Source organism: Calonectris borealis, chromosome 6, assembly GCF_964195595.1.
Source record: "Calonectris borealis chromosome 6, bCalBor7.hap1.2, whole genome shotgun sequence".
Classification (NCBI taxonomy): domain Eukaryota; kingdom Metazoa; phylum Chordata; class Aves; order Procellariiformes; family Procellariidae; genus Calonectris; species Calonectris borealis.
The window spans coordinates 9,751,959-9,771,407 of NC_134317.1; the positions used below are offsets into that span (position 1 = coordinate 9,751,959).

The 19,449-nt window shown below is 38.1% G+C and overlaps 1 protein-coding gene across 1 annotated transcript in view; it reads left to right on the top strand.

The window, feature by feature from the left end:
- Positions 1–19,449, top strand: part of DPP10 (dipeptidyl peptidase like 10) — a 298,673-nt gene that overhangs the window by 272,033 nt on the left and 7,191 nt on the right. Inside the window, exons 17-21 of the mRNA XM_075152780.1 lie at positions 2,036–2,083; positions 4,188–4,286; positions 4,395–4,464; positions 14,379–14,573; positions 16,136–16,190. Coding sequence (XP_075008881.1) covers positions 2,036–2,083; positions 4,188–4,286; positions 4,395–4,464; positions 14,379–14,573; positions 16,136–16,190 — 467 coding nt within the window. The remainder of the gene's footprint in view (positions 1–2,035; positions 2,084–4,187; positions 4,287–4,394; positions 4,465–14,378; positions 14,574–16,135; positions 16,191–19,449) is intronic.

Below are 19,449 nucleotides of genomic sequence, written 5' to 3' on the forward strand. Positions count from 1 at the left end.
CACCACACCTACGTGCATACACACTTGTTTTCCAACAACAAAAAGCCTGGCTGAATTGTTGCAAAAGCAATTTGCCCAGAAAAATCTTTGAGGGACTCTGGACTGGCACGATCTATACGAGTTTCAATTCTTCCACCTCCTATTTACCTGTAAGCACCTTTATTAGGATAGTTTTTCCTTCTTAGTTACCCTCAGCCAGGAGATCTGTCTCAGTATACCAGCTGTGTCCATCTCCAGAGACTCTCCTGAGTGAGGAGTTATTTCTAGCCTGGTAGATGGAGGGCTGGCTCTACAGCCTCTCCGTTTTGGCAAGTGTGTCCTTTACACTTTATTTTCCACACTGCTTGTGGATTTTTCCTTTAGCACTTCATAAACACTAACAGATGTTAATCTCTCCACTCAAATAAGATACTTCACAAAGGGAGCAATTGTTTTTCCCGTTTTATGCAGCAGGAAATAAGTTGTGGATTTAGTGCTAGTTATAGGAGGTCAATGGGAAATCCAAGTGCTGTGCTTAGTTCTGATGAGCTGTAACACAATGCCTGTAACACAAGTCTGTCTTTCTCTTTTCTGATCGGCTTTTTAATCTACCGTAATCTCCCTTTTTCAAAATCTGTCATCATCCTTCCATCTTTTAGTATGACAAATAGAGCTGGCCTGGAAAACGCCAATGCTTTCACCTCGAAACCCTGTCTTTCTTAAATTGGAATTCAAAGCAAAATGACAAATTCAGAAGAAGTAAAAAGAGCTGGAAAAACAAACCAAAACAAAGAAAAAGAGACAGCTGAAGAAATTATCTTTTGAAGAGCTAAGGCAGAAAGCTTTGATTTGTCAGCAATCTACCTGTAAGATTTTTGTCAATAGTCTCCCTTGAGGCAGAGAATGAAATTGATAAAATCCTCAGGGGAGGCTGTCAGAGGCTGTGAATGGCATCATGCTATTTATTTCAGGTATTTAAGTTTCCCTAGGCTCATGCCGTAATTAATTGAGAGAGACAACCTCCTCAGGATGACTCAAAACACGTAAATTAAGCTCTGTTTCTGAACTGCTCTCAAAGGGAATCTTTTTTTCTCCAAAAAAGAGGAGTCTGAACTCCTAATTTCAGAGGGTCCATGCCTTTATCTGCCATGGGGTCCTCAGGGACTTCAGCTTTTCTGCATCATCCTTCCCAGCCCAATGGTGACTGCCTGCATGTAATTCAAACTCTTGTCTCACTGAGATAAAACTGAGTTTCCTATGTACAAATTCCATGTTGGGGGTGGGGACACAACATTTTCTTTTGCAAGTTTACACTAGTGGGAGTCCTCAGAGCAGGCACAGCGATCTCAGCTATACTTCTGAGTATGCTGAATGTTTGGTCACCCCAGTTTCATATGCCATCTTGTGCATTTGCACAGTACTTACTAACGTGGAGAATTATTCTCGGTGCTTTTAGTTTCTCAGTGGTACAGTAAAAATATAGCATCTGACATTACCATGAAATAAGATTAGATTACATTACACCTAGATTTAGCTGTGAGGCTCTTGGTCTTCCAGAGCTGAGGTACCAAAGGAGCTTCTTAAGCAGATAAGTAAGTGAAATATGTGATAATTTTTCAACACCTCTGTAGCTTTTCCATAGAAAACATAAGTTAATGTTATCATTAATTCACTTCCCAGTCAACCTAAAGTTACTATTGCTGAATGTCAAACTGCTGTATTTTAGACAGTGCCGTTAAGTGCTTCTGTAATTTTTTTATTCTTCACTTCTAGCTAAAACATGGAGTTTAAAAAAAAAAAGCTCCTTCTAGGTCTAGACTGCTTGCTGAACAGGCAGAAGGCAGTCTCCGTTTCACACTGTTGGTGCTGTAGTCTAACCTGTGTCCCTCCCAAGAGACAGCAGTGGGGTTACTGCTGTGTTTGAAGGGAAACGTGTACGGGGCTTCCAGGATCTGGCCTTACATGGTCACTGGTGTTCTCATTCTTTGTTATTGACTGAAATACTGAGTACTAACTACCCTACACTTCCTCTATTTTTCTTCTCTCCTCAAAACAGGGCCAGGCGTTCCAGTTGTTAGCGTGCACAGTACAAGTAATACTGCAAGTGAGTATTCCTTATGGAACAGGTATATTTTATTATCATGCTTGATTGATCTGGGGAGCATGGGGGAGGGGAAAGTAAGTAAGTAAATGAAAACTAAAAGATGACTCATTCATATAAAGTTCTATTAATTACCTTTTAGCAACATCCACATCTGCAAACGATAAGGAAAGAAGTTAATCAAATGACTAGAACTTTCCCAGGCTTTTCGGATATATTTCATGCTAAGTGCATATCATTCATCTTCTATTTACACTTGAGTTAATTAGATGGCAGGTTGGTCTTCATCCATTTCACTTTCTATGTAAATTATGCTGCCATTACGATACACCTTCTGTATTTTTAGAGATATTTTTAAAGTTACAATTCAATTATCTCGAAGTAAGGTACGGTCTTTGGACAATTGATCGTAAAATCTGACCTACATACAATGAACTTAGTCCTCTTACATTTCTCAAATCAGAGCAACTGCACTGACATTTTCAATGATGGCAAATCCAAGGATAAAGGCTTTTTAGGAGGGTATTCAATGCCTCTAATTTTCAAGCTTTACTCACTACTTTCTGTATATTGACACCAAATCTGTTGTTGTTTCCTGGCTGCTTGAGGTGCTTTGTAATGGACGACTATCCTTGAACGGCAGAATTTTCCTCTCTTAAGTATTTCTCTGGTGCAGTAGAGGTAACAACTGTGCTATCTCCAACTCCACTCTGGCTCCACGTAGCATGAAGGTGTAAATTAGAGGAAAGGGGACATCTTTCCATTCAAAACCACTAAACCAATCCTTATCTATTCTAATTTCATTCAATAGATTATCCCCAGAATTTTTCCCAGAATCCAAAAGTCTGAACTGTACTTGTCTGCATCCCTTTTGTCATGGGCCAGCTGCTATTCAGCCATAACGGTGGACCTAACATTGCGTGTTGAAGTAGCATACTGATCAATAGTATCATGCTATCAGGTGTTAATTAATGCCTGCACTTTGGCTTCCCTTTTTTTTTTTTTTTTTTAATGTCACTGTTGATAGTATTTGCAAAGCTGAGTGCCATAGCACACCAAGGGGAGAGAGTTTTATCCAACTCAGTGAGGGGTAGCTATTACTGCTCAAAGTAAATTTATTGACTTCTGTAGAGATACTCAATTCTGTGAGGGTAGACTTTTGCTCTTTATTACTTGTATCTATAATACTGTTGATAGTGAATTATTGTAAAAGAGATTTATGTGCAGCATCTTAGAGGAAAACAAAGCAAGTCAGGATGGAGGGACGTTGTTTGTTGTAACAACAAGAAACCAAATAATAAGAGACATAATTTACCATTAATGTTTCAGTGCAAGATTAGATTATCCTCTTCAATTCATAAAAGAATGATTAAGGATTACTTCAATTATTCCATCCTCAGACTATAATTATACCATTTTGGTTGACTGCCCAGAACAAATATTCTCCTTAGATTATCCGTTTTGGCCCTCAGTGGAGGGTTTATTGTTTAATAAAAAAATCTACATTTTGGAAGCAAGATTGGTAATTTGAGTAAAAAAGAAAAGAAAAAAAAAATTAATTAATCATTCTTTCATGTGCAAAAGGATTGCTTCAAATCTGTCGGCAGCTTTAAGCCAAACTGGAGTCTTGCTCCTGGTTGAAGTGCAGAAGTCAGAGAAGGACATGCAGTGACCTAGTAGAGCTGTGCTGGCTAAATATTGACGTGGAATATGTAGCTTGAAAAGGATGCCTGCTTGAGTCTTAGGATATGGCCCAGCAGACTAGCCTTTCCCTCTAACAGCTGCTGTTGGTATTTGTCAGGGATACTAGTATTCATGTTCATCAGCAATTTTATTATTAGTGCTTAACGAAAACAAAAGCCTACTGAAGCCAGAAAATGGAATAGATGTATATGTTTTGAATTAAGCTGATTACTCAGTTCCTGAATTGCAAAGCAGTTGCATTATAAAAAAAAGTATTTATAGAAGGAATTCATTTACAAGATTTATCGTTGCGCATTTGTCTCTTTTTCTTTAATTTTTTTGAATCTTGATTTATCTCTGATTTATCTCTGATGTGATGATTCTCCATACCTTTCAACTTGCTTTTTCCTCCTGTTTTCTACAGAGTTTTATATTTTGGAAAATAATGCTGTGTTGAAAGAAGCTGTTTTTAAGAAAAAGAATTCCAGGACTGAAATTAAAATGCTTCACATTGAGGAGTACGGTAAATTTGACAAAATGTTATTTTAACAAACCAAAAGCTTTCTTGCAATGTTACTGTTTTTCATCTGTGTAACTACCAGCCTTTAATGTTTTGCTCTTTTCTTAAAAGAACTCCCTTTACAGTTGTCACTGCCAAAAGATTTCACGGATCGAAACCAGTATGCCCTTCTATTAATAATGTAAGTATCTGTGTAGAATCACTCAAAATAATAAAAAAGTACTTCATAGAAAACATTTAACTCTGTAACTAGAAAATATTTTCTTACCTTGCGTAGGAAAATTACCTCATGGATTTGAGTTGATAAATCAAAAGGCACGTTCTTGTGAAGATTTTTTTATAGGTGCTATCTGGTAGAGATGCCTGGGGGTTTTTTGAGCTTGACAAACCTAGCTCTGCTTCATTGTACTTTTATGTACATGAGGCACTGGCCCTTCTGATGGTGTAGGTGTGAGTAATTCTGCAGTCTTTCCTGGACCCTACTGATCCCTACCCACAGAGGATCTCATTCAGAGCATATGCTCCTTTTTTTTCCCTTTTTATCCCTGATAGAAATGGATAGAGCTTCTAAGAGGGGCTCAGTTCAGATGCATAAAGCAAAACTACTCTTAGGAACACTGGAAAGAAGAAAAAAATATTTTTGAGCATCAATGGCCGAAGGCATTATAGCCATGATCCAAAGTCTGTTGACGTTTGTAGAAAACCTCTATGGGAGGAAGGAGATACTCCCTGGCAACCTGCACTGTTCTTTTAAAAAGAAATAGTGTGTATTTCTTTCAGAGACAGTCAGCCTTTAAGTTGCACATCTACAGAATGTATAGCAGAGGAAGAGAGCAGTCATGAGCGTACCTGCAGCCTACCTAAGAAAATCAGTGATGGCCAGCTCACGGCATCATTTGTGGCTCTCCAGCTGAGCTCAGCATGGGTCTGCCATGGGTGTAGAGGGCTTTCATGTACCTACAGATCTTCTTCCAGTCCCGTTTGGACAGAACTGATGTGAATTTCACTAACACAAGTGTAGGAGTGCACTGCTGATTTCATGAAAATACAGCTAAGCTGTATCACCTGGAGTAGACCTCCCCTTAGTGTCAGCAGAGATCCTTATTGTTGTATGTGAGGTCAAATTTACAAATTTGAGCTGCTGAGTGATCCCAGATTCCTCTACTCAGATCAGATCTTAGATCATAGGACAGAGAGGCAAAAACCTGCTTATTTTTAAGTCCAGTTTGTGTTTAAAACTCAGGTTTTTCAGTTGTATTTAACTGCAGTTGTGGCGGCTTTCTTCTTCAAGTGGCTCATGAACACGTTTTTCTTTTCTTGTGGAGAAATAGGACACATGGATTATTTTATTTCTGCGGTATTTGCTAGCATGATCTTGAAGCATGATTATATTTTAAGCAGCCCTTTTAAGTGTGCCAAAAGCAAACTGACTCTGTGAATTGACACCAGCAGCATTACAGGGAGTTGCAAATGCTTGCGCTTGTTCTTTTTTCTGAGAGTAAAGAAACACTGAGGTGTTAGCAGTGTAACACTTCTCTTTTTAAGTATCCTAGTAAATACATAATCTGCTATATACAGTTATGGTAGAATATGAGGTTATATACTCATGTAGAACCTAGAGAAGACAGGAGGAAAGGATCAGAAACCTGGAGAAGGCCAAGGCCAAAAATGACAGGAAAAGGGGGAAAAAAGCTAAGGAAATACTATTATGATATTATTAGATATCAAGAGTTGAAATAACTGAGAACAGTATTGAGGCAAGGTCTGAATTTAAACATACCAAAGTTGTCAGTACCCAGTGAGCAAATAAATGTGGCCAAGTCATAATGTATGAATATGTTTTATAATTGTTTTATTTTTTTATGATGTGCATGTTGGATAAAAAGGAAATTCATCCACTTATGAATACAGATTGTGGTATCTACATTTATAATATGGAGACTTTGCCTCTTTTTAGTCAAATCCTTACCTTTGCAATACTGAATTGTCAATGTTAGCTTTAACAGGAATTATTTTTAGAAAACCCTATACACTAATGAAAGTTTGAAACTGAAAATTTGAAATCTGTCCTGGCTCATGTAATGTTGCATGTGTTGTGCCCCTCTCTTCTGTAGAAGAGAAAGAAGTTATATTTCTTCAGCAGCTTTTTACAGACTTTAAAGTAAGGTTGCCAGCAATCCTTTTTTGAGTTAAAGATGTCCCCAAATGAGGTATGAAACTGAAAACTGTCACTGAAGTATGAGAGGTTCCCTTGTGGGATGATTATTTGAGCTTAATAAATTCTGCCTAGCTCTTGACAAAGAACAGTTGGAAATCTGTGTGCGTGCAGAGGGTAATTTGTTGACCCACACAACTCCAAATGGGCATCTTAAGGTTTATTTCATTATCAGAGGTACTATTTAAAAAAAAAAAACAACCAACGTATTCAGGTCCAAGAAGAATATGTAGCTTTTACAGGAAATACTGTATTTATAGTATCATTTTCCAGATATTGATTTTCCTGAGTCCCAGAGAGGTCCTGTTGGGACTAATTGAGAAACACCCTGTTCCTACTGCTATAAGTGTTCGACAGGAATTGTATTAGTGGCTGATAACAAGTGCTGCCTTTCTTATTGTTCCACTGCACGTACTTTCTTGCTTACATTCTCAGCCACAATTATCATTATATTCTAGCTATTTAAAGTTTGAAAAAGAATGCTTACCAATGTCCTTGGTAAGAATGTTGGTTTAATTGTATATCCATTTTTTGGAAAGGAGATTCTATATAACATCTTGATCCAGACAGCATACGCTTAGATGTATATACAGAGAAGATACATATCTGGAAGAGTGAAGTATTAGCAGATATGAAGTGGCTTTTGCTTTCCATCTCAGTAGTACTGCAGTTTGACAAGGACTTAAGAAAAGGAGAGGGAGGGAAGGAAGGAACGAAAGAAGGAAGGAAGGAAGGTGAAGAAAAGAGAATGTGAGTTTAAACTGAAATTCACCTAATATGTCTCTGCAGTGCAAATTAAATGCTTAGTTAAGTGCATATAAGCTTCTACTGCATATAGGCTTTGTCCCCTAAGCTGGAGGGTAAATACGGCATATAAGATCTAACAGGCTCTGACTGGCTGTTTGGCTGCAGTGATGGCTTCAGCGTCACCCCAAGCCTCTGGGGAAGATTCATCTTCCCTGTGTCTTACATTTTGCCAGGATCTGGCTTGCCTGTGTGGTCTCTTCTCTGTCTGCAGAATTCTTGTGCTGGTGGCTGGTTTCGCTGGCTCAGAATAAAGTGGTTTTTTGATGGCTGAGGTTCATAATTTTACTGTAAATTTTTATCAGCAGGGACTGCTTCTGTGTGGTGTTAATGTGCGCTCTGGATCAATAGGGTTACAATTATGATAACAGAATTTGGAAATAGATAAAAGCGAGAGAGTTTGGTATTATTTGGTAAAATTTTTTCAAATCACTGAAAGCTAGTAGCCATTTCAAAGGTGCGTGACTATAATAAGGCTCCTATATTCATGCAAGGATGCCTGCAGATAAATTTGAACTTCCAGCACGTGGCACCCAGGTGTCTGAGTGTTAAGCTGAATCCTGGAAGGGAGCCTGGACCAGTGGATTCTGGTCCTGATGTGAAACCTGAGCGTGAACACAGTACAGCTCCACGTAGACACAAGCTCAGCTTAAGGACCAGGCCCTGAATATCCTGTAACTTTCATCATAAGGATTTTGTGAAGATTCATCCATTAGCAGTTGCAAAGCATGCTGCAACATTCAGATGGAAGATCATTGTATTGCTATGTTAAAATTTATGTCCATCTGTATGACTGGACTATCTAACAGATAGGTCTCATGTAGAAACCAGTTATGTCAGCTAGCACTATTTTTCTTTCCAGAATTGTGATGCATAGGCCATAAAATGCTAAATAGATTATAACACTCTCCTTTCTTCCATTTGTTCTCCTAAACCACTAATACATTTCACACTCAGTTTCCTTCTGATATAATACATACAGTAGCTATAGATTAGAGAGGTGTACACTAATTGCCTGAAAGAGTGATTATCATCTCTTTTCTATATAATTAAGATCAAAGTTTAAATTTCAGATCCTTGATTTTCTCATTATGGTTCACCTTACTCATTAAAAAAGTTGGAAGATACACTCCTTGGTAACACACAGGAAATGATTAAGTAAAGACTCTGGCATTTAATCTGGATAATAAAATGAGAGGTGATAATCATTCTTTATTTTTTCTTGAACATAATTAACCTCATTCCTTCAAAATCTGTAGATAATGTATCTTAAATGTCAGCATTTATTATTTAACACTATTTAAAATTGTCCAATATGTAAGTGGATATTGTAAAACTGAATCAGTGGAGAGATTGTTCTGATCTTTGAGGGGAAAAACAAACAGGTATTCTCCAAAGTAACAGTGAATTGTCACCGAGAGGTTTCTGTTTGTTTGTTTGTTTACTTGTTTTCTTATATTTTGGTAATAAACAGGAATCACTTCACCTGTTATTGAAATGATGAAAGTTTTAGGCCTTGCACAGGCAATCAAACCTGTTTATGCCTCCAGTTAATACACTCTTGGGACTGATAGCAAGATAAGACAGTAGGATTGAAAGTGGAGATTTTTTTACAGCTTTGGGAATAACTCATTAAAAGACTAAATGCAAGTATTGGGAAATATTTGAGATCTGAGGTACGGTAACACTTTGCGTATTAATAACTGTCCTGCGTACCTTTCATTTGTTGTAAAGGATATGAGTCATTTTAACCGGCAGCTGTTGCAAGTGAAGGAACAACGCTTGGCTACATGGTGAAGTGTAAAAATATGTGGTGGATTCCACTACTTTGATTGCAATATGCTTGCAAGGGGGACATCCCTGAAGGCCTTTTTGTTTGACCAGTTCTTCCTCTGTAAAACAGCTGCAAATTTTACTTTTTTTGGGATCCCTAAGTCGCGTGACTGATTCACTAATTGCTTTGCAAGCCCTCCATTTCATGCCTATATTCATCCTGCCTCTGCCGAGCGTGGCAGTATATTACTGCTCTTTTGTGTTTTTGTTACATCAAAGTATTTGATGGACAGTCTTTTCTTTTTTACTCTTTTAGATTTTCTTCCCCATTCTTTGAACTTTGTAATATTTCTCGAGGCCTAGAGGGAGAATTCATTTAGCTTAGGCTAAAAGAGGGATAGGCTGGAGGCTCACTCCAGCTGTTTCATTTGTAGTAGCAGTCCTGGTGCTATGGGCAGTGATGGATCTGCTCACTCCCTTTCTCTTCAGTCTTGTCCCCAAAAAAGGCTTGGGGAATCGTTGAACTAAGATCCAACCTCTTTCAGCCTCCCCTACTCCCACTTCCCCCACAGCACTACATATCTTACTGTGTGAATAAAATGCTCGTTTAATCTTCCTTAGAAAAAGACAAGAGGAGATTCAAAACATCACCTCCTTTTCTGATGACGCAGGACAGGGTTACATCTCTTGTTCTCAAAATTGCATTTTCAAAGCCTCAAGGGTTTCAGAAAGATATTTTAAGAATAACAATTTTATTTTTTGTACTATGCTATCTACTTCAGTCCTGTCTATCACATGATTCTACCCTATAATGGAATCACTTCTGGTGATGTGTTTTAATTTGTGCCATATCTGCAGGAAGGAGTTGTAAACACATTATCTGTTTTTAGTTGCAGTCTGCTATATCTAAACAGGGTATATGAACAGAGAGAAAACATTTGGGGTTTTCTGTCCTCAATGTTTAAGGCTATTCAGGTTCCCTGATTTTCGACCAGTAATGATCGGTGTGCTTGAAAGCTGATGCTTGTGAAAGAGATGCTCATGAAATCTGAAAATGAAGTGGATTTTTCTATTACACCAGTTTTGCAAAATGGTCGTCTTTCCCTGCTCAGTTTCACCATAAGCAAAAGATGACTTTTGAGTGATATTTCTTTGCATAGATTTTATCCTCTGAGTTGTAGTCTTTCTCACATATTTGCTATCAAGATACCTTTTCCATATGCTGCATCAGATCCCCTGTTTTGCAGAAATAGAAGGAGATGTACTGGAAATTAAGCAGTGATGATAGCAATTATTTGCCACGTATCTTTTAAAATTGTTTCCCCTCCTGCTTGGTCAGCCCTATAACTTCTGAAGTTCCTATTTTGCCACTTAGTTTTTAAATGGTGCAAAACCTGGAACAAATTTTGCTGCAGTTGTGATAGCAGAGTGGCAGAGGAGTATTGCTCAGAGTACAGCAGGAACAGCCTCTCTGGTAACGCTGTATTGTTCCTTGTAGGCTGTAACTCAAGTCAGGAACAGAGACTTTAGTTTAAGCTTTTGGTTATAGAATCTGAAAGAACAAATTCAGCAATGTATGAACTTATGATGAGCTGCCCCTTTTTCCAGACAGTCTGAGGCATATGTGACTGCCTTGCAAGAAGCATACAAATTACCCACTAAGGTCAATGATATTGGTATATTATTGATGGCTTCTGTCTATTTAAGTAGTACCTCAATGGTGAACTTCAGCAGTATGCCTGAGTCGTCAGCAGTTGCGCTGCCACAGTGGACTCATAATCTGAGTGTAGTCGCTGTTGAAGACACACACTAGGCAGCTCTGAACATTGAAAGTTAGGAATAAAAATAAAGAGAAAGTGCAAGTGCTGTCACTTACAAGGAAAAAAAATGAATTGGGAAGAATTAGGCATAGTCTTCATTTGAATTATTCTGCTTTTGTTGTTTGACTCTGGAGATGATGCTCCTTAAGGAACCCTCGAGGTGTGTTGAAGAGCCTATAGCTTCATACAGCCCTTTCAGTGCTGGCTTCAATTTTGCTGTAGTGCTTTGGCTAGTCCATGGTTCCCATATGGCCAACCATAGTCGGGTGGGAAGACGACTTCTGGTTTTGTATTACACCGAAGCATAAATGGCATGGACTTTCTTCCAGGCTTACTAGTGGGGTCAAGAAATAATTCTATGAAGACAGTACCACTGAACAGTCGTTAATTATAATTAGGCTGTAAGTAGTGATGAGCATAAAACAAAAACTGACCTTTGTGATAGCTGTAATCCCAGGACAAACTTCACAAATCAGGCTGTGCATCTATTATCACACTGTAGTAACAAACTTGCTTTGTTACAGAGCCCTCAGGGTGATGTTCAAACTTGCATGAAGGATTAATACCTTGCAGAAGCCCCATTTAAAAGGTTAAAAGTGGGGCCTAAATGGTGCATAGAATATATGCTGTCTCTCTGTGGAGGACAGAGGCACACCTCAGATAATCAGTATCATTGTATGTAGCAACTGAAGAGTAAAGAGACCTTTTGATGCTAATGGAAATTTTGACATGTACCTCAATGGAAATGGCTTTAAATGCCTGTCACAGACTACTTATATGGACATTCTTGAAATAAATTAGCCACTGGAAAATTGCTTCCAAAAGCAATACGTCAAACAACCCATCATGCAGGAGTGGAAGATGTATAGTGTTTAAAGTCTGAGCTTAAAAGTAGCCCAGCTATGCCCTCCAGAGAAGGAGCTTGGGAAAACATCAGTCAGTTCTCGCCCACTGAGAACCTTGCTGAGGTTGTCTGTTGTTCCTTTCTTAATAGGAGAAATTATCTGAGGGTATCATCTTTCATTTAAAACCCTTTTTGGTTTTAAGCACTTTCTGGTATAGAGAAAGGCTTACAATTGTAACAGTTCTTCCCCTATTCCCAAGTGTCTAGATATATAACATACATACACACACACACGCGCGCGCGCATATATAACCTAGATATATAACACGTATAAAACAAATGCTAACACTGTATTTGTTTTGTTCTTATATTAGGTGGGAGGGAAGCAGCCTGACTCATGATATTTTCACTTGTGTGGAGTGCATTAAAACTGTTGGAAAGATACCTAGCCAGACAAGGACATTTCTGACCTATTATCTTATTGTGGAAGGTTGGAAGAACTTTAAAAAAAAATTAGAACTGGTCTGAGGCTGCTCTATTGGAATTAGTGGTAAAAGCTCTCTGAAAACACCTACGTCAACGTAGAGTGCTTCTGAAAACCTTGCTCTGTACAATAAGCATAAATTGAAAGAACTGTTCTGCTCTTGCTCTTACTGTAAATAATAATGATAATATACTTCTGAAACGTGTGTTTTCTGCAGAGTTCACTTGACAATCAGTATTTCCAAATTCATTGTTCGGCATTGTTAGCAGTTAGTGTAATCACAACTGAATTGGTTAAGCACACAAAAAAATGCCCTTCCTTTCTTTTTATAAAGCCAAGTATAAACTTGACGCACAAGATAATGGTGAGTAAAGCATAACATATTGTTGTGGTTTAACCCGGCAGGCAGCCAAGCACCACACAGCCGCTTGCTCACTCCCCCAGCACAGTGGGATGGGGGAGAGAATTGAAGAAAAAGTAAAATTCGTGGACTGAGATAAAGACAGTTTAATAGAACAGAAAAGGAAGGGGAAATAATAATGATAATTATAATAATAATAATGGTAGAATATACAAAATGAGTGATGCACAATGCAATTGCTCACCACCCGCTGACCGATACCCAAGCAGCGATCGCTACTTCCTGGACCACGCCCTCTATTTATATGCTGAGCATGACGTCATATGGTATGGAATACCCCATTGGCCAGTTAGGTCAGCTGTCCTGGCTATGCTCCCTCCCAGCTTCTTGTGCACCTGGCAGAGCTGAAAAGTCCTTGACTACTGTAAGCACTATTTAGCAATAACTAAAACATCAGTGTGTTATCAACATTATTCTCATACTAAATCCAAAACACAGCACTAGGAAGAAATTTAACTCTATTCCAGCCGAAACCAGGACACATATTGTGACTGAGTCTATAACCAAGTAATCCTAATTTCAGTGCATGATATAGCAACTATGTAAGTAGGTCTGACTGAATTTGAGAATGTATGTATTCAACACATGCTTGCTAATTAATAGAGCAATTTCCTTGAAAATGGTCTATGTTATCCACCGCCAAACCCAGATATTGAATCAGCACATTATTGTACATACAAGACAGTAGTTATTGTAGGAGATATTTATCTCTCTTTCCTCCCCCCAGGTTTATATAAGTCTCTTTGGCAAAATAATAATTTCTGTCTTCATCTTTCTTTCACCTTAGACAGGGTATTCCCACAGACACTGTCCAATCTAATTTCCATATAGCCAGCATAGACACTTTTACATTTTAATTTGCATTCAACTGGCAGATGCAGTCTGCATAGAAGTATTTTGCATTTTGTACACCTTCGTGGTAGCCTGCTCTCTTATTCTGTGTTTATCTTGGGGGAAAAATAATGACAAGCTTCCCTTTTAAAACTGACATTTTATTTTCTTTGGAAGGAAAATAGTATATTTGGCTTCAATGGAAAATGCTTATTGTTCTAGAAACTGCATTCTCCCATTCTATTCCACCTTTTCTGCTGTAAACCACCTTTTTTTTCAGTCATAAAATAAACTTATCACTCCTGCCCGCATCCATTTCTTGCTATGAATTTGGATGGAGAAAATATAATTTTCTCCAACATGTATTTTAGTCTTCTCTGTACCCTATTTCAAAAAATCCTTTCAAGGATACAATAATGAAATTATTTTTGTTTTCTAAGATGAAATCCTTCTTAATAGTATTATATATCCTACACAATCGTAATCAGGGTACTGAATGAATTTTCCTTTTTGTCTGCTTACTGTGACTTAACAAATTCTACATGAGCTTTCTCAGAACTGAGCTAGCCATTAGTGTTTATGTTATTTTTTTTGTTCACTTTATTAACCTGTAAGCAGCACTACGTGCTTTAGTTTTCTGTTTCTTTCTATAAAGAATATTCAAGTATTGGCAACACTGCAACATAGTGGTTATAAAGTTAAAGAAATATTTTTGCTTACTACTACTGCAGGGATACCAGCCCTAGCTAATGTGATGGTATCGATGGAAGTGACAATAATTCAACAGGATTGCATAACCAGCTGAACTCTGCCATCTAGGTTAAATAAAATATCAGAGAACGGCAAAGTGCATCACATTGTCAATATAGTCTTCGTTTGTGTCTGGTGTGTTGGTATTTGCAGTGATGAAGCTCCAGGCAGCCAATTGGTTACAGATAAGTTTCACATTGACTGGGACTCAGTGCTTGTCAACTCTGATAATGTCATCGTAGCTCGATTTGATGGCAGAGGGAGTGGATTTCAAGGCCTTAAGATTCTACAGGAGGTCCACCGATGCTTAGGATCAGTGGAAGTGAAGGACCAAATAGCAGCTGTAGAGTACGTATGTGCAAATTTTTCTTCTCTTTTACTCTCCTTCCACCTTGATGAACCAGCATTTTTAACTGAAACTGCCCAGAATGTTTTCTTTGCATAGTGAATACCGTTAATGTTTATTTTTAATGCAGTTGCAAATTTTGAAACAATAATCTTTTCATGACAAACAGCTAATTAAAGGTCAAAGAAGTGTTTGCTTTTTGTGTTGGTACTTCTCTTTGATAAAGCTGTTCTTTTTTGTGCAATCTAAATATGCCATCTGAGCTAATTTGTGTTTGTCTGTATTCCTTAGGAAAATTTCTTGCAGCACACCTGTTAATGCATTTGTGTTACAATATTTTAGGCCTGTATGATAGGATGCTGTTCTCATTTCCGACACAGAGTTCTGGAGTAATCGGATAAAGCAAATGGAGTTATAATGGTGTAAATAAGAGCAAAATTTGGGCAAACGCCTCAATCAAAATTTCTCATTTGCATTATTATTCTTAGACTGATAGAAATCCACCAGCTGCAGAAAGAGTCATTTCCCTCTGTGGAGTAATCGCACATGGCTTTGACAACACCCTTTACTAAGGGTGCACATGTCAAAATGGCTAATAGCAAGGTCTGGATGGGCTTTTTCTAGGGATTCTCAAGGAAAAACAGATTTTAAGTCAGATTTTGCTTTCTTCTTTTGAAAGAGGTTGATGTTTCAACCATTGCATGAGTAGGCAACTGTCTCTGACATGACGTACCTGGGCAATAGGGCTCCTAGTGTTCATGTTGGTCAGGAATGGGCTGCGTTGAGCAGAGCAAATCATCTTGCATGCATTCAGGTGACCCTTGCAAAAGGGCCATCAGAAGCTGGCCATACGCTGTGCTGTGAGATCTGAGCTCTTTGCTCAAATATTAAGTACATCTGGTCTCTTTTTGGATGCACTGCATGGGAAAAAGGGATTGTGCTCTTGGCTGAGAGGAGGTACAGCAACTGATTTTGTGTCCTCAAAAGCAGTTGGATTTTGCCCTCACGTTATTCTTTTCTGTATAAAATTGACCGTTGCTGATTAATGGCTTTGATGAGGGAATTAATTCTTTGGATAGTTATCTTGATACAAGAAGTTGCATTTATCTTACCTTCCTTTAGCTATCAAAAAACTAGGCACCTGGTCAAAGCCAGTCATTTAAGCTCTGGTTCATGGAAAATCCGGGAATTTCTGGACGGTGATTCTCTTCAGACTGAGAGAGGTTTCCAACATGGGTGGGAAGAACGTCTGTTTGAGGATGTCCCTCTTCTCTAACTGAAGAGCAGATGTAAATGGGCAATTTAGACAAGATGCTCAAATTCAGCTGTCTAAAGTTAGGTGAGATGAGTCCAACACCAACTGTTTGCCATATAGAGAAGGAATTAGAAAGCAAATCACATTTCCCAGTGCAATAATACTTTTATTGGTGTAATTTGTTCTTCTGCTTGATCTGCATGTATGACAGTTCCTTACTGTACAAATAATTTTCTTTACATACTAGATTCAAGAAGTAAAATTCACCATTTTCCTTTACCAAAGTAAAAAAACCTTTTTTTCTTTCAGATCACTATTGAAACAGCCTTTCATTGATCCTAAGAGACTGAGTATATTTGGAAAGGTAATGTGCAAAAATAGCAGGATGTATCATCATGATTCTTTAAGAGAATACTATCAGTTCATAAACAAATAAATCTGTCTATTTTCCTAAGACAATTTCAGTTATTAAAAGAGGGGAAAAAACCTTCCATAATTTACTGTATGTTCTGTATGTTACTTTTTTCTCAGAATGGGTATTTGAGATCAGTCAGATCAGTTTTATGGTACTGCAGTATTTGCATTGCAGAATCTGCAAGAGAAAGTATTTGTTAAAAACATCTGCTTTCTTTAGAAATTTTTAATATGGGCTTAGGTTTTGTGAAAGCTTGTTTCTTACACTTTTACATTTGGGCTGCAGTTAAATTGACAACATCCTTCTAATACAACTTTTGTATCTGAATGTCTTACTGACCCCTGAAGTTAGCTGAGTAACAACCCCACGGTACTGTCTACAACTTCCTTTTTGCACCATCTAGAAATCTCGCCTTTGCTATTTTGTCAGCTGGCTTCACTGCGTGGTGTGTCGTTGCCTCTAGCATGAGAGAGAACAGGGCAAAAGCTTAACCTTTAGTAACAAACTAATTAGCATTTTACTGATGTCTATTAAAAAACAGCAATTAGAAACACCACGTAATTGCAGCTTCTTCTGTGAACTAGCATGTGCAACCTTTTTTTTTTAAAAAATGTTTTCTTAAAAATGAAGATGTTTTGTGCCTTTGACCTCAAAGCAACAACAAACCATGATCGAGTACCTAGACAAATCCCCCAATCACCAGTTATAAGAGCAGCATGCGTTCCACTATGAAACCCCTTAGCTCCCATCCCCACTCTGCTACTGACTTGCGGCATGGCCTCGGGCAAGGCATTTAACCTGTGTGTCTCTGTCTGAATGCAGGATGAGAATATTGATATTTAACTCCTGTACGGTAGCATTTTGATGACTAGTTAATGTTTGTGAAGTGTAGTGAAAATGAAGTACTATTATTAGCATTCCACATGACAATGACCTTCCTCAAAGATTTGAGCTCCTGACACACTCCTTGAGCTAAAGAAACTGTCATTGCAAGAATATCAGTAGCATCAAAACCAGTATTTGGTTCGTAGGGCAGCAGCCAGAGATTTTTCAGCTGAGGATGCGTAAGTAGGGCTGAGTCCATCCACCAGATGATCATGGCACACATTTCTACTCAGGTTTTAGTGCCTGTTGCCAATGTATATGAAAGTACGCATGCATATAAGCATCTATGCTTCTCCATATCTTCCCACAAATGATTAAAAATGTTATTTCTGAAATGAAATCACTAAGCACCCCGAATTGCTCACTTGACTTCAGAAATTCTTTTCATTGCTACTTGAAAATTTCCACTTGTTTTCTGTAGGAGATTCAGCAGTATCTTGTTTCCTAACAGTGACGTGATCAGACAGTTACCGTAGAGCATACATGTAAACATGGTTTTACATACATGCCAAAGGCTACCCCCAAAATTTTTTTTCTTTCACAAAATAATATTGATGATGGAGTTCCTGCATTTATTTTCTGAAAGAAAGATTGAGGAATGAAAACTGGAAATGTGAGAAAGCAAAGAGCAAAAACTGGGAAATTTGGTAAGCTTCAACGCTGCTTTGAATTCAGGGAAATTTATCCTTTCCAAGTTAACCTCTCAGAGTTGTTTTCTACTGTCAAACAAAAATTCATAAAATTTAAAAGTCAGTTTTAGAATTAGGAAAAAAAAATCTATTTCACAGCTTCCTAGGGTTAATTGTATTTTCCTCCACTCTGCTTATTTTAAAGTCAATTAAAAATCTTCTTTAAAACTCATTTCCTTTTTACTATGTACAACAATGTGATAGGAAAAATCTTTTTCTTTCTTCTATGCATTAAATTGGGCTTACTGATGGAAGTAGAATGTGCACTTCGCTTGAAAATAAGATGACTTTGGAATTGCTTAATGCTGATCTCATAAGCTGACCTCATGCACAATGCCAGAGAGCTCATAAGAGGTTTTAGAACTACGCAGAAATAAAATTCTTGTCTCAATCAGTGATGTAAACTAGGCACAAGAGTAACAAGACTGTCCAGAAGGGCACAATGTGGAAAATACCTACTTCTGACTGCCAGGCAATCTGCCAACGCCATCTTGCTTATCTCTGTGAGGGGTGCACGCCCAAGTGATGCATGATCCACGGGCCTTTCTGAACTGTTAGACAGCAAATTGTGTTTCCATGTAGTCTGCATTTTTGTCATGGCAGTGGAAAGAGAGCTTGAAAATAAGTTGCAACTTCACAGCCAACCAGCTTTTTGAAAATAAGGCGGTTGGGTTGTAACCACAGAAATCCAGTTGATGAGGGAGGCACCATATATGTTTGCATCAGGACATATGAACTATTTTCTGCATTGTCATCGTGAAGTGCTTCTAAAAATGTGATCTCACTGTGTAGTGTTTTTGCCCTGGAAAGCCTGGCTGAAAGCAAGGGCACAAGCACAAAGGAAAGAAATTCCCAGGAGAGCTAAACCATAAATAATAAATAACCTGGCAATAGCTATCCTAGGATTAAAATTGTGCTGTGGAGCTACTGGGAAAGACACAAACAAAATAATAAACAAAAGCAAAAGTAGAGAACCCAAAGGCAGAGGAGAGTTGCTATTGTACAAGTCACAATTATACAAGTTATCGGTGCCCACTCAGAAATTCTTTCCTAGGTGAAATCTGCTCCTGCACATGGACAATTCTGGGCAGCTCTTGGCCTCCTGGGCTGGAATTTCTATGGGGAAGGGATAACTCAGTTCCTCACCCTCTCTTGAAAATGCAGCTCTTATTCTGTATTTCCTTTAGTATGTCCATTCGCATTTACTAAAGGTTGATTCCAAAGAACTCCTCTTTGCTTATTTTTCTTAACTAAGGTTAAAGGATTTTCAAATATTCCCATTCTTCCACAGAAATCATCTATTCATTAAATATTTAGACATGAAGAACAGGAGCAGGCAAGATTCAAAAAAGTCCGTGAGAAAACTCCGTGACCATTTGACGCACAATTTTTTTTTTTTGGATTGGCTGGTGTTTTACATTTTTCTTTTCCCTGTCATGGGATAATTTCTTCTTCCTGAAGTGTGTTGTGCCAAACACAAAACAACAACAACAAAAAAATACCTGCAAAAATCAATTTTCCAGCACTGATGAAGAGAAAACAAAGATGGCAAATAGAGAAATTTGAAGAGCCCATAATATATGAGAAAATCAATGATCCCAGACTCCACAATTCAGAATTTCATTTTCTGTGGG